The sequence below is a fragment of the Berghia stephanieae genome, chromosome 8, assembly GCF_034508935.2.
Source record: "Berghia stephanieae isolate SIO BIC M18660-M18661 chromosome 8, UCSD_Bste_1.3, whole genome shotgun sequence".
Lineage (NCBI taxonomy): Eukaryota > Metazoa > Mollusca > Gastropoda > Nudibranchia > Aeolidiidae > Berghia > Berghia stephanieae.
Window position 1 is genome coordinate 2,650,387 of NC_088367.1, and position 15,137 is coordinate 2,665,523.

Below are 15,137 nucleotides of genomic sequence, written 5' to 3' on the forward strand. Positions count from 1 at the left end.
GAGATGATGAATAATAATAATAATGATGATATTAATAATAATGATAATAATAATAATAATAATAATAATAATAATAATAATAATAATAAATAAATAAATAAATAAATAGATAATAATAATGATGATGATGAGCACAAGATTATAATGATGATGATGATGATGATAATAATAATAGTAATAATAATAATAATAATAATAATAATAATAATAATAATAATAATAATAATAATAATAATAATAATAATAATAATAATAATAATAATAATAATAATAATAATAATAATAATAATGACACATTGTGATAACTAAGATAAAACGAAAAAGAAAGGAACATATTGTGATTGTGATTCCCTCGCATCTCATTTTCTACTTCACCTCCTCTTATTTTTTTTCTGCGAAAAGACGTTACTATCTAAATTGACTTTGAATAAATGTGACGCGGCCTTGAGTGGTTTTGAGTTTCTCGAAAGGAATTTACCCTTTTAATTCTATGGTTTCTCCTCTTTTATTGAATTCAAGGACAGCTTTTCAGGCGGTCAGGTGAGATGGTGAGCGTCACATGTGGAATAGCACCAAAAAGTTTATAAATTTCATCTAGGATGCTCGATGCTCGATATGGTGGCGTCTCTTCTCTTTAATTTCTGGCGAAGACATTTAATTGTCTTCCCTTTCTCTTTAATGACTGACTTAGCCTTTTCAAGATTGTCTCTTAAATTTTCCAATTCTGTATTCGTTTCAACTGGTTGGTTTGTATAGCAATGGTCAATCATTACTCTGCTACATTTTGCCGACACCTCTGTGTCACTTTCATAGTTGAAAGTACAGTTGACGTCAGCTTGAAAAGAACGTTTTTTGGGGGATTTTCGACGAGGTTTAGGTGTTGGTTGTTTATGACTAGGGTGGGAAGGAAATAAAGACGGAACTGCACTATTGCGTAAGACTTTTCTTTCAGTGTCAAGGTCATAATCTCCAGGAACGAAGTGATCACTGCAAATCTTAGAGTATTTTGTAGGTTTCCATGGGTTTCCACATGTATCTTGGCGTGACACGCGGCTAATCCACTGAATGAGTCGCTCGGGGTCGGAAAAGGGGAACCTGAAATATTAGTTTGTATTTATACTCGGTAAAAGTAACAATCTAGATAACAGCTGTACAATAGTAATGAATTAAATGTTGATAGATATACACGTGTACAAATAGTGGAAATAACAAGACAGATAACAATATGTTACGTTGATTGTCGGGAACGGCAAAACGTTACTACTACAGATTATATTATACTGTATTAAAACATAAATATATAGCCGATAAGAAGAGCTTGTGTCTATCGACTCAAAGTCATTATCGTTGAATTATCATCTGAAAAGTGAATAACAGAAGAAGGTCTAAAAAAAAACAATTGAGCTTTTATATAGAGCAATATCCACTAAATGTGCTCAAAGCGCTTTACAAGGGGTTCCTGGTCAACAGCAACATTTAACATGTAGGACGGAACATGACGCCTGTTAGGCGATATTACAATTTTTCGGACAAAGACAACGCTGTAAACGACCAGGTACTCATTTTACACCTGAGTACAGTGAGAGAATGTGAGTAAAGAGAAGATGTGTGGAGGAGGGGGATAAAGGAGGAAGAGGACTATGATTGAATATTGATAGCAAATTAGTGATTTTAGAGATAAAATGGGCTAACAAACATCCGTGACTTACGAGTGAAAACTCCTAATGGAATCCTTTTGTTTTCGGTTATGGCAACCAGTGACAACACACGTGTGAACCATCTTTTCTCAGCAATCAAGCTTAATTAGGTTTTTTTTTTTCCCCGAGAACGTCAGTATGTGGATCCTTGAAGTCTCAAAGAAAATTCCTGAATTTTATAATACAAGCTTTACTTGCACTTTTAAATATATATTTGACCAAGACAAATGAAAAAAAAAACAGAAACAACAGTGAATAATCGTATAAGTAAATGTGTGCTCAGCAGATAAACAAAATAAAGATGCTGTGTATCAAAGTGTGCTTGTAATTGTAATTAAGTATGAGGTCACACACACACCCATGTCGGTATTGTTTGCCCCAAAGCAAAATAGCCTTATCATGCCACAATGGGCATGGCGGCGATGGTTCCTTGCATGGCACGCGTGACGCCACCGCCTCTCACTCCAGTTCATATTATTATAAGCTTCTTGAATAGCACACAACACACAACACACGATACACGATACACGCCCATTGTTAATCCAAGGCCGAGGAAACGTGAGAAGGCAAAAAGGTAGGTCTCTCTCTCTCTCTCTCTCTCTCTCTCTCTCTCTCTCTCTCTCTCTCTCTCTCTCTCTCGACAAAAGTAGTAGTTAGCAGACTGTGTCGCTACCGGTCAACCGATTGTCCAAAGTGTGAGTGACGAGCCATTCTACAACCTACTATACTAGATAATATGTGATCATTGTATGGATTTTTTGTATTCGTGAAGCTTGTGCTCGCTCCAGATTCATTGTCGATTCATTTCATCACTATCAAGCCTGGTAAGTCAAAACATAATCATTGAAATATTCACGGAAAGGTGGATAGAAAAGCTACCACCACTATTACTACTACTACTACTACTACTACTACTACTACTACTACTACTACTACTACTACTACTACTACTACTACTACTACTACTACTACTACTACTACTACTACTACTAACTACTACTACTACTACTACTACTTACTACTACTTACTACTTACTATACTACTACTACTACTACTACTATACTATACTACTACTACTACTACTACTACTATACTACTACTACTACTACTACTACTACTACTACTACTACTATCTACTACTACTAACTACATACTACTACTACTTATACTACTACTACTACTACTACTACTACTACTACTACTACTACTACTACTACTACTACTACTACTACTACACTACTACTACTGACTACTACTATCTATACTACTATCATATCTACTACTACTATTACATTCAAATATACTTATATATATATTTATATATAAATATTATATATATATATATATATATATATATATATATTATATATATATAATATATATATATATATATATTTTTTTTTTTTTTTTTTTTTTTTTTTTTTTTAATTTTTTATTTTTTTTTTTATTATTATTATTATTTTTTCACATTTAAAAAATAATATTTCAACCACAAATAATCACATTCACAATGAAATGACAATACCAGTAGATTTTAATTATTCCAAACGTAATCAAAAATGAATCACGAAAGAGAATACAACAAAAAAATAAAGCGACGAGACATAATGCGACAACACCTTGACAATACAAGTCCATTTCGTTCACTCGAAAAATTAAAGAGATGCTTTAATCCCTCAACGGCGAGATTAATAATTCTGTTACATTACTGGTTTTCAGTAGTATGTAGTAACCTTAAAGTTTTCATCGAGAAGCAACAACAGCGATATGACACGAGTTTCATTCAGAGCTCAAATTGCATCATTTTACTGCACTCTTGGTGGTTAGAATGATTGTACCGGTGGTGGTAGTGAGTTGAAATAGTGGTAGCGGTGGTGGTGGTGGTGGAGGAGGAGGATGTAATTTTGGTAGTGGTTTTGGTGGTGCTGTTGGTTAGAATGATAGTTGTGGAGACGATGACGGAAATTGTATGATGATGTTGATATTGTTTTTATTGCTATTGTAGTACTGTAATAATAATAACAATAATAACAATAACAATAATAATGATGATAATAATAATAATAATAATAATAATAATAATAATAATAATAATAATAATAATAATAATAATAATAATAATAATAATAATAATAATAATAACAATAATAATATTACCATCATCATTACTACCACCACCATCATTACTACTACCACCACCGCTACCACTATCACTACCACCATCACCATCATTATTACGTTTCCAATCATTTTTTCTCGTTTTTAAAAATTTGATATCTATCAAAACAGACAAAAATTCCGGTGATTTTTTTAAAGGGTAGTTAAAATATATACGATTTTATTAGCCCTGAAAATTACGATTTTTATTTTCCTAATTCAAGTAGGCAGGTCTGCTATGACAAGAATCAGTTCCATAGTCAAAATAAGACAAACAAAAACAAAGTTTATTTAATCTTAGGCTTTCGCCAATACTTCACACAATACAATTAAGACAAAATAATGCTACCAATCTCTCCTCATGCATTCATTAGACTATCACAATTGTGGGGTAGTTGCACACATATGTAATGGCTTGTGATCGTATAGTGGTGTTTTTGATAGATGGTAGTATTATCCTTTGCGTTGTGTTGTAGATGTTAATAATGACGAAAGAGTTCAAGGGCCGGTGATGATAATTGAATGCACAATATCAAGACATTCAAATAAAAGTCCAGATTCCAAGTTTCATTTCTTACAGTTTTATTTGTTTGTGATAAATTCAAAATCCAAATCATGATAAATTCCAAATCCAAATCAAATAGCATGGTCATAATTCAATCAGTTTCATAAATTCCAAATCCGTAAAATCAGTCCACATGTAAAGTCAATTTTGCCTAAGTAACCATTTTCAATATACGTGGAATATTTCTAAGTCCGTAAAAGCAAATAAATGATGGTGAGCACAAAAGGTTTAATGTGTGCAGCTCATGGTCAAGTTGAATGCAGAATCAAAAGGTAGAATGATCCCCGTTTGATCAGACACACTGTTTTATATCCTATTGTAAACTGTCCCACAATTCCTTTCACCAAAGGTCAGTTTTACGCCTAAATAATCAAATGGCGTACGCCTAAATAATCCGTACGCCCAAATAACAAATACGCTACGCCCAAATAATATCGTACGCCTAAATGATGAATACCAACTATAACTTAATGCTTTTATCCCCAAATACCAAGTAACACCGATCAAAGAAAGTAATTTTCTAGTATTCAATATAATGACCAGATATACAAAATTCATGAACTCATTAAACCCACTTGCTGTAAGTTAACTCTCTTACATACGCCCCTTTCTTAGAATTTAAATTGAGTTAAAAACAATTTCAATTAAAAAAAAAATCAGTAAGAGATCAATCTATAAGCAACGTCTAATTAGAATTAGATAATAAAATGTAAGAAATAATTTATCAAAATGACAACACTTATGCCAGTTAAATATTTTAAAAAGTTTAAATTTGAGATAAATCAACATCAAAGTTGATTACAACATCTATGTATATATCGATTATAGTTTTTAAAGTATTACAACATCGATAATAAGATAATGATCAATTAAAAGTGATTAAAATTTAAATTTACCAACACCAAAGATGATTGAAATTTAGATATATAAATATCGATTATACTTTTTAAGGTATTACAACATCGACCGTAAAATATCAATTAATTAAAAGTTCAAAGAAAAATTATCTTTTCATCTTAAATTCCATCTTCATAGCAATACAAGTGTTAATTCCCGTCATATTTCATCATATATCCATATTCTTGCTTGAAAAAGAATGGTTCAATTTCCATTTGTGATATACTCACGTTGTCTTATTCAATCTCAAATTCAACTCTATACGACATGGGTGATAATCTCAGCTTCCATGTATGTCTACTCATTTCCTGACATATCAAAACCAGTACCTTGTACATTCCCTTATATTGTATGATTCCATTTAAACAACATTATTACATTAATTCCAACTTATAATATGTGGTACAAATAATGTTTTATAGACATCTAGATTCAAATACGAAGAATTATATTTCAATTAGTAATAAAAAAGATTTAAAAATAAATCATAATAATAGCATTATCATCATTTTAAAATTCAAGTTGAAGTTATTATCATTCATTGTTCATTGTTGGTGTTTCAATTTTTAAGCTTTTTAAGTCATGAGGGTGTAGTTTACAACTACATTGAAATCAAATTGTTCTTTGTGGTCATCCATCAGAGGTCACATTTCTCAGTAATCCGTTCGTTTTGAGAATGGTCATCCTGTAAAAATTGTCTGTAATTGTTAATTAAGTCATTGTCTCCATTAAGAATGAGTTTTCATGTCATGAAAAAAATATATCAACTATAAGAGTTGAGGTGTTTGCATCTAGTCCACGTGTTGCATTGTTGTGTGTGTTGTGGTCACTGAATAGCCCAAGTGTCATAAATTCACTTTATTTATTGTTAATTAATTAAAAACTTTTTCCTCTGTAAATGTCTTCGAATTATCACCATAATGTCTTCACATTCAAATATTTAGTGTTTAATAAATAATCAGACATTAGTCTGTCCGACTTGTTCACATCACATATTTAGTGTTTAGTAAATAATCAGTCATTAGTCTGTCCGACTTATTCATATTTAGTACAGTGTAAATAACTAAATAAGTAAAATCTAACACAGTATGTGATTGTGGGCTGTTACTAAAGTGACCAACTTTTGTAATTAGTGTGTTGTATTTGTTCGAGTCTTTTGAATTTGGGACGAAAAAAGACTCTACAGGTAGCAAACGTATGCTTAACCTGTTGGGTTGTTTCTTGGTCTTGTGACGTCGCTGTAATCCATTCATCTCCGGCATCTGGGTCGATTCTCCTCGTAGATATTTGTGGTTGTCTTGTGTATACGTTGAGTCTCATTGTAGATGAAATTGTAAAAATTCAAGATTAACTGTGTGCGAGATCTTGAATTTAAATGAAGTTTGACTTATCCAGCAAGTCAAAAGAAAGTTGTGAACTCAGCCATGTGTTGACAAAGAGTTCGTGTGTAGTAGTCGACAGAGGTCGTGTATTGTAATTGTCTGTGTTTGTTGATCGAGTTTTGATGAGGTGGCATGTGAGTACACACCAGGTAGATGATGTAATCTGTAGAGTACCGGTGGGTGACGTGAGTCCAAACACCAGGTAGATGATGTAATCTTGTAGAGTACCGGTGGGTGATGTGAGTCCACACACCAGGTAGATGATGTAACAATAACGTAGTCTAGTAGTGTATGTAGTAGGGTCGAATAAGGTCAACAATATTTTCGTTATTTGAACGCAGGTTGTTGAATATCATACGATAATGAATCCAAGGAAATCGCTCATGTGGCGTTTTGCGATACTTTTTCCTGCATTGTCTTATATACATATATAGCCTTTATCTTTTACAATGATACTAAGACAGGCTTTATTATAATATTCAATGTTTATAAGTTGTAGATATGGGTGCTGCACACTTGTATATTGACATAAGTTTAAATTTGAATACGCTCACCACTGCATACGAAGGATGTAGTATTGTTCACAATTGGACATCATTTTTGTAAAAACAATCGTATCTTGAACGTTTATGTAATTATTGACATCGTACATCGTTGGGTATTGTTGTCGTAGAAGTAAATACAAGTAATCCACTTGTTCAATAAAGAATGTAAATATAAAAAAGGTTCATGGAAGAAATCTGTGTTGATACAGATATTATTTTATGAATTCTGTCAAGTTTGTATAAGTTGAAAGGTACGATGTAATTGAGGTTGCTGTGTATTTGTAGTCTGTAGATTGTGTTGATTCTGGACGTATCAATGGCGTAGTCGAGATTGTTACTCCATTTTAATGTATTCGTGGATAGACCAAAGGGATTAGGACATTTCCCGACCTCTGTTGTGGCTGTGTTTGAGTTGCCTCTGTCGTTGTCATCAGCGTTCCCGTTATGACTGATGGTTGCAAGTGTCCTCTTTCGTGATGACTGTATCATGTTTTAGTGCAAACACTACTTCTGCCTTTGATTAACTCGAATTATTCCCCTTAGAAAATCCCTAATTTAATGAAATATGATTTTGTTTATGTTATCGTAGCACTTCCTACCATTTCAACTGATTGCCGATTGATTACACACTTAAGATTTGACAATTGAACATAACTTCTTCTTCAACTCAGTTACACACTTTATGATATAAATGTTAAATTCAAACCACGCAGTAAATATTGATTACAATTACAACAGCGAATCTATAGGAGAAAAATATGATAATCAAAATATTTGCAGAAACGATATACACTCTGGTCAATAAAAATTCAATGTTTCGCGCCTTTGCCCTCGGCTTATAAAAATATTCATATAACTCATTGCGACGTTATCTCGCGCCTCTTAATATAGCATTGATAATTGTGTGCGCTTTAACCACGCGCATCGTATTTATAAAAATTCTCCGCCTTCTGCATCATTTCATAATGTTAAACCAAGCGCTTTAATCAAACGCAAAATAAAATATTCCCGAACGCCTCATTCCTGCGTCTCGTAATTTAAACCGTGTGCACTTTAATTACCGCGTCTTACATCACTGCGCTTATTTACCCAATATGCATATACAGCATTTTACCATATGGGTTACTTATAATTCGCTGATTCTTAACAAGTTAACCACTTGTGTCACAAATATTATCAGCTCACATGACATGATAATGCATTTTCAATATTTTGTTATTCTTCCGTAATAACATTTTAACTCCCATTACAAGACAATAGTCTTTCATAATAATTAATACTCCGTCATTTTATTTGTTCTCCGACTTTAAACCAAAAGTCCGTTATTCCGTTATTATGAGAATATGTCTCCTTTTAAAAATCACGATGAAACGCGTTTCAAAACAAAACTAAACAACGATTGACTCATATTCCGCATGAATCATTTCAACTTAATTTCCAGTGATAAAATCCAAATGTCTTATGTAATCTATTATAACGCCATGTCTCATTACACAACTAAATAAGCTCTGTTGTCGATTACTTGGCTGCGTTAACCACACATTTATTACCAAGAAAACAAACAGATATAAAACGTTGCTCTTTGTCATGAACCCATGAATCTCAAAGAGTCAATATCAACCTACCAATTCATCCCTATTGACGGGAGAAAAATATAATCAATGATGTTGTAATATAACAATAAATACCATAAGACATTTTTCAATTATCAAAACTTATAATGTACGTGTTATTATTGCCATCATCTTCTTGAGTCATTTTGACAGAAAATGAAAACATAACAACATTAAAGAATGACCAACTGTCTATGTAATTCCAACAGTAACAGACAAAAATTGAAATAAAAATTGACACATCTTTGTTACTGGGCTTAACAAAACATTGCCATTACCGGTACCAAATAATATTCGAAGATTTGTTCCGAAGCGCCTGGTTGTAAGTAAACGCATTTTCATTTATTTTGAAAAATAAAACGCACTAAAATATTCATTTAAATACTGCAATTTTTCTTCATCTCTCCCTCTCCTCATTTTAAATATTTAAAATACATAGATAGCATCAATATGATATTATCATTATTATATTATTATTATTATTATTATTATTATTATTATTATTATTATTATTATTATTATTATTATTATTATTATTATTATTATTATTATTATTATTGTTATTATTATTATTATTATTATTATTATTATTATTATTATTATTATTATTATTATTATTATTATTATTATTATTATTATTATTATTTTTCCGTTCTATAATATATTGCTTTTAGTTTTTAATATATTTTCTTGTTCCATCTATGGTTCTTAATTTCAATATTATTTCGTTTAATTTTTTTTTAAAACCGTATTTTATCAGAATTTTAGGAATCATCTATAATTTCAATAATTTTTTTTTCAACATTTCATTACAAAAAAAATTATACTACTTCACCTTCAGAATTGATATTCATTTTCTTTTCCAAATAAAGATATTTTCCTATCTGTTCACAATTTTTCACTTCAAAATTCGAGTCTCACAAAAACTTCAATAGATGTTAACACTGCAACAATATACATTTCTTGTGTATCCATGGTTCGGAATAATAACATCTTTACATCCTGGTATCACGCCACCAAATAACATGTATAAGAATCCTGAGTCACGACACCAAATAAGATGCATAATGTGGGGTAGTTGCACACATATGTAATGGCTTGTGATCGTATAGTGGTGTTTTTGATAGATGGTAGTATTATCCTTTGCGTTGTGTTGTAGATGTTAATAATGACGAAAGAGTTCAAGGGCCGGTGATGATAATTGAATGCACAATATCAAGACATTCAAATAAAAGTCCAGATTCCAAGTTTCATTTCTTACAGTTTTATTTGTTTGTGATAAATTCAAAATCCAAATCATGATAAATTCCAAATCCAAATCAAATAGCATGGTCATAATTCAATCAGTTTCATAAATTCCAAATCCGTAAAATCAGTCCACATGTAAAGTCAATTTTGCCTAAGTAACCATTTTCAATATACGTGGAATATTTCTAAGTCCGTAAAAGCAAATAAATGATGGTGAGCACAAAAGGTTTAATGTGTGCAGCTCATGGTCAAGTTGAATGCAGAATCAAAAGGTAGAATGATCCCCGTTTGATCAGACACACTGTTTTATATCCTATTGTAAACTGTCCCACAATTCCTTTCACCAAAGGTCAGTTTTACGCCTAAATAATCAAATGGCGTACGCCTAAATAATCCGTACGCCCAAATAACAAATACGCTACGCCCAAATAATATCGTACGCCTAAATGATGAATACCAACTATAACTTAATGCTTTTATCCCCAAATACCAAGTAACACCGATCAAAGAAAGTAATTTTCTAGTATTCAATATAATGACCAGATATACAAAATTCATGAACTCATTAAACCCACTTGCTGTAAGTTAACTCTCTTACAACAATAACGACGTGTTATCTTTACTCCTTACCGAACCAACCCCTAGCTTCCCGCCTCTTCATCACGAACTATCTTATGTATGTATTAGCTTCAGGACGGGCAAGTACGGAATCTGCCCACCCTTCCTTTAAACGTATTTATTTCCTCTATAACTTAGAATTCAACTCTCTCCTTTCTCAGAAGAGTATTTCTCGTATACTAATTCAATTGTTGAGAAAACCAAAATGGTGGTTGTATTTTATATATTTATTTAGTCGTGACTTTTGAATAAAAGTGTTTTGTTTTATTAGAGGGAATACAATAGAAAATTACATTGTTTTGCAAAATTATTTTGTCTGGCAATAAAAATACAGCGGTAATTACTTTAAGAGTTAAAAAAAAGAACTAACAAATTCATTTGTTAAAAAAACAAAACAAAACCCCCCAAAAACAACAACAACAACAACAACAACAACAACAACAAAACAAATAAGAAAACAATTTAAATAAATGAGTTTTGAGAAGCACTAAAGAAAACGAGGAAAAAAGAAATAATTTAAATGGATAAACAAATATATAAAAACAACACAAATTAATACTAAATTGATATAAAATTAGTAAATTAATAAATTTAATTCAATACTGGAACCTTCCCAACGTCATTACATCAATGGTACCAGCACAAGTAAGGCAATAAATAAGAAAAAGTTCGTTTGCCAAAATTTCTATTAAGTGTTCACTGGTTAATAAGGTGGGCACATTTGAATTAGCCCGACCTAGTACTAGAGAGGCCAGACTGCAAAAATCGGAGTTAGTTCGCCGTTAGGCGACGAGACGATGAGATGACGATTTTGGCGGAGTGGAGTGGTTGGGGGGGGGGGGGGATGGGCGGTGATAAAAAAGAACAGGAGCGTATCCTGGTTTATGCATTACGGGGTGCATGGTGATTCGCAATCTATCAAAAATAAACACAAATTGATTTCAGTACGAAGTATCAAGTTTAAGTAGTAACTTTTGAAATTATCTAATTTAAATTAGATTATTTCGGACCTGGTAATACAGCTTATAACTTGAAAAAACAGGCTGGTATTTGCCCACCCTGCCCATTATTACCAGCCGTCCCTGATACTACTACTACTACTACTACTACTACTACTACTACTACTACTACTACTACTACTACTACTACTACTACTACTACTACTACTACTACTACTACTACTACTACTACTACTACTACTACTACTACTACTACTACTACTACTACTACTATTAATTCTATTACTTATTACTCCTACTTCTAATAATACATTTCTATTACTATTATATCTTTTATTTTCCATTCATCTTTAGAGTTCTTCCGTCTAGTACGCAACACACCTGCCTGCTGCCGTTTCATTCATCCAACCAAACAGGATAGTACTCTTAGAACAAATTTGTTTTCACCGTTCCTTTTTTTTTTTTTACTGGCGAAGATTCTTTTAAAAACCCGAAATGTCCTTTACTTATAATGTTTGCTTTTGTATTTTCACCTTTTTGTTTGTATTTTTACGATCGAGGCATTGACAATCCCCATCGTTCTCAACATGAACATTGTGAAACTGTGCCACAAATCGCTCACAATCACAGCAGTCTGTCCACTGTTCACGTCACAGAGTCACAAAACAATTTATTAACAACAAGAGATGAAGTGAGGAGGAAAGTGCCAGAAGACAATAGAGAATAAAAATTTCACGGCGGTGATGGAGGTTTGAACCCGGACCTTACTGGTACGACAACTCCGTCTGGCCGGGGAGAGCGTGACTCTACCGTATGAGCTATCCACGATCCCAGTTTGTTCCCTCCGGGGTCCACGCCTTCTACCGTCTCATGCGCCATTTTACGCATCACAGTGTCAAAAAATTGTAATTAGTATAAATATCTGGGATGGTTTTTTTGTTGTTGTTTTTCTTGCATTGTCTTTCTTGCTTTGTCTAGCACCGTTCCGTGCACACGACTTATTCAGATATCTTTATCCTGCACCGGTGCCTGGTCCCCAATTTCTCAACTTGTAATGAGCTCGCAAACCGGGGGGGGGGGGGGGGGGGGTATTAGTATCCGATATCTGTAGCCATTTACTGGATGAAATCAGCGTCCTCTTGAAGCTCCGGCCTAGGTTTACACAATGTCTTCTACTACGTTCAGGAATAAAACATATTACTACATCTTTCAAAACCATCCAGTGGCGTGGGGCCATTGGATCGAATGGTGCCAGGAACCACACCAATCTTTTAAAAATCATTAACATCACAATTTAATTAAAAATAAAACTGAGAAATTTTAACTCCATTGTCTTTCGCCAACTCGCCAACAACATACTACCTTTTTAGTCTCCACTCTATTCAAGATTCCGATTCACGCACTGCGCCGACTCGTGTGTTGGTGACATCACTGCGCGAATTCGTGACTGAAACACAGTGGTGCAAAGCAGTCCGAGCTCCAGTTAATGCTCTATCCTTCAGTATCGCTACAGCTGATTGAGCGAGAAACTGGGACGAATTATACTATCTTCAAATAGCGGAAAAACCCTCGACTTGTGCCAGGATCTGAGAGCTCCACCGTTGGACGTCATAATTCGGGTAACTTCGGCCATCCAAAATATTACATTAACTGTCAAAAACACTGATCATTGTTAAGTTTATTTCTGAGCAGCAAAGAAAAACAACATAAAACTTAAAAATATGACATATCAAAATCCCCCTCCCCCCACCTCTTTTTCACGATTATTGAATAAAGTAATTCTTTGCAACACGAAGCATTGGGGACGAAATTACCAACATTTTTCTTGCTTGTAGTGCCGAGTTGATGGTTACGTGTGTATGAGTGTTTATAATTTGTGTCTGTGTGTGTGTGTGTGTGTGTGTGTGTGTGTTTGTGCGTGTGTATTTGTGTCAGTCAGAGAAAGAAAGCGAAGATTGTCAACAGTTATACTTTGGTGTGTTTTTTTGATTTCTTAAGTACTTAAGTGGAGTGATTTTTTCTTTGTGATGCTTTAAGATCTGAATCTACCTTTTATTTGTGCAATCATTAATCGTATTCCACTGATTTCCATTATTTGAGATATACTTTGAAGTTTTGTTTTGTTAAACAATGAATTGCATTGAATCAAGTTGACTCTTTACTTCACCGACCGTTTGGGAGATCGACACTAGATGACAAATTAGAAATAAAAAGACTAGTTCCTCACCAACCAACTGATTTTGAATTAACACAGGTATGGAAATCTCGAAAACGCTCTTTTTCAGTGACATGGTATGACAGGCATGAATGGCTCACAGTTAGTTTAATCTTTTGTTTTTATTGTCTACTTTTTACAGATACAACAAACACTGACAAATCATGGATATCGATAGGCTATAGTGACCTTAACCACTTCCATCGTATTTCTTGACCTCCTGAACGTTGTTTTAGCACCCTTAAAAGAGTGAAAAATTTCTTGCGCAATTCAATAAAACAGGAGCGGTTAAAGTCGTTAATGATTCTGTCAATTCACAAAGCTGAAATAGATGCCAAATGCCATTCCAGATTTCAATAAACAAATTATAAAAAGATGTGCAGAGATGAAACATCGCCGTGCAGATTTTCTTTACAAGTACTAAAAGTAAGTAATTTCTGTCATAGGTTCTTTTGATTTACATTTATCACATATTGATTGCGATATCTACCAAATCCAATCCTTTAAATGGTTGACAAAGATTAATTACAAAGACCTTTTCACACGGGACTTGTATCTCAGTGTTGTGGCTTGTTGTTTTCGTGAATTATTTGTTTTTGTGAGTTTTGTACACTCGTAGAAATCATCGACCCTCCCCCCCCCCACCCTTCCAAAAAAGAGAGTTTTTAACACGTGCTCTCTCCTCTTAATCTTGTTCACTGTTTAAGAATTTTTTCCCTTCTTCCAATCATGGCACCACCATATGCCGTCAATACGCCACGCCGCTGAAACCATCCTCTGTGTTAGTGTTAACTAAAAAAAAAAAAAAAAAAAAAAAATTAAACATAATTACATTCAAATGAACTCGACTTGTCTTCTGGGAGAGTCGGTTAGTTGTATGCGGTTCCGTTGAGTCAAACCATTATGATCTACTAGAGGTGTTAATGAGTCAAACCAACGAGTATATAATTGGTCAAGCTTATTTCCTCCATGTGCGGTTCAAACATGCCACTAGTGTGTAGTTCCTAGTTTGCAAATCAGTAACAAATGGTTGTTATGATAATAATAATAATGATGATGATGATGATGATGATGATGATGATGATGATAATGATGATGATGATGATGATGGTGGTAAAGCAGACAAAAGCACACCTCAGTTTGACGATTATCGAAAAAAGTGGCTTCAGCCCAAATGGTCAATAATATGGCTGAATTCTTATATTCGGAGACGTAGCCAAGCGGTCTCTCTCTCTCTCTC

The 15,137-nt window shown here is 33.2% G+C and overlaps 2 protein-coding genes across 4 annotated transcripts in view; one reads left to right on the forward strand and one right to left on the reverse strand.

The window, feature by feature from the left end:
• Positions 1 to 506: 506 nt before the first annotated feature.
• LOC144978017 (THAP domain-containing protein 1-like) lies at positions 507 to 1,870 on the reverse strand. The gene is made up of 2 exons (XM_078923454.1): positions 1,710 to 1,870; positions 507 to 1,095 (listed from the first exon to the last, which is right to left on the reverse strand). Exons 1-2 carry the CDS (start codon positions 1,778 to 1,780, stop codon positions 591 to 593), a joined length of 576 nt encoding a protein of 191 aa, XP_078779580.1. The 5' UTR covers positions 1,781 to 1,870; the 3' UTR covers positions 507 to 590.
• Positions 1,871 to 2,101: 231 nt separating this feature from the next.
• The window catches only part of LOC144978016 (uncharacterized), a 58,746-nt gene continuing 45,710 nt past the window's right edge, over positions 2,102 to 15,137 (forward strand). Inside the window, exon 1 of one of the 3 annotated variants that reach the window (XM_078923451.1) lies at positions 2,102 to 2,271. The gene's annotated coding sequence lies outside the window, so the exon portion shown is untranslated. Of the gene's footprint in view, positions 2,272 to 2,325; positions 2,522 to 14,039; positions 14,324 to 15,137 lie in introns of those variants that run through there. The other 2 variants (XM_078923450.1, XM_078923452.1) reach the window with 2 other exon arrangements.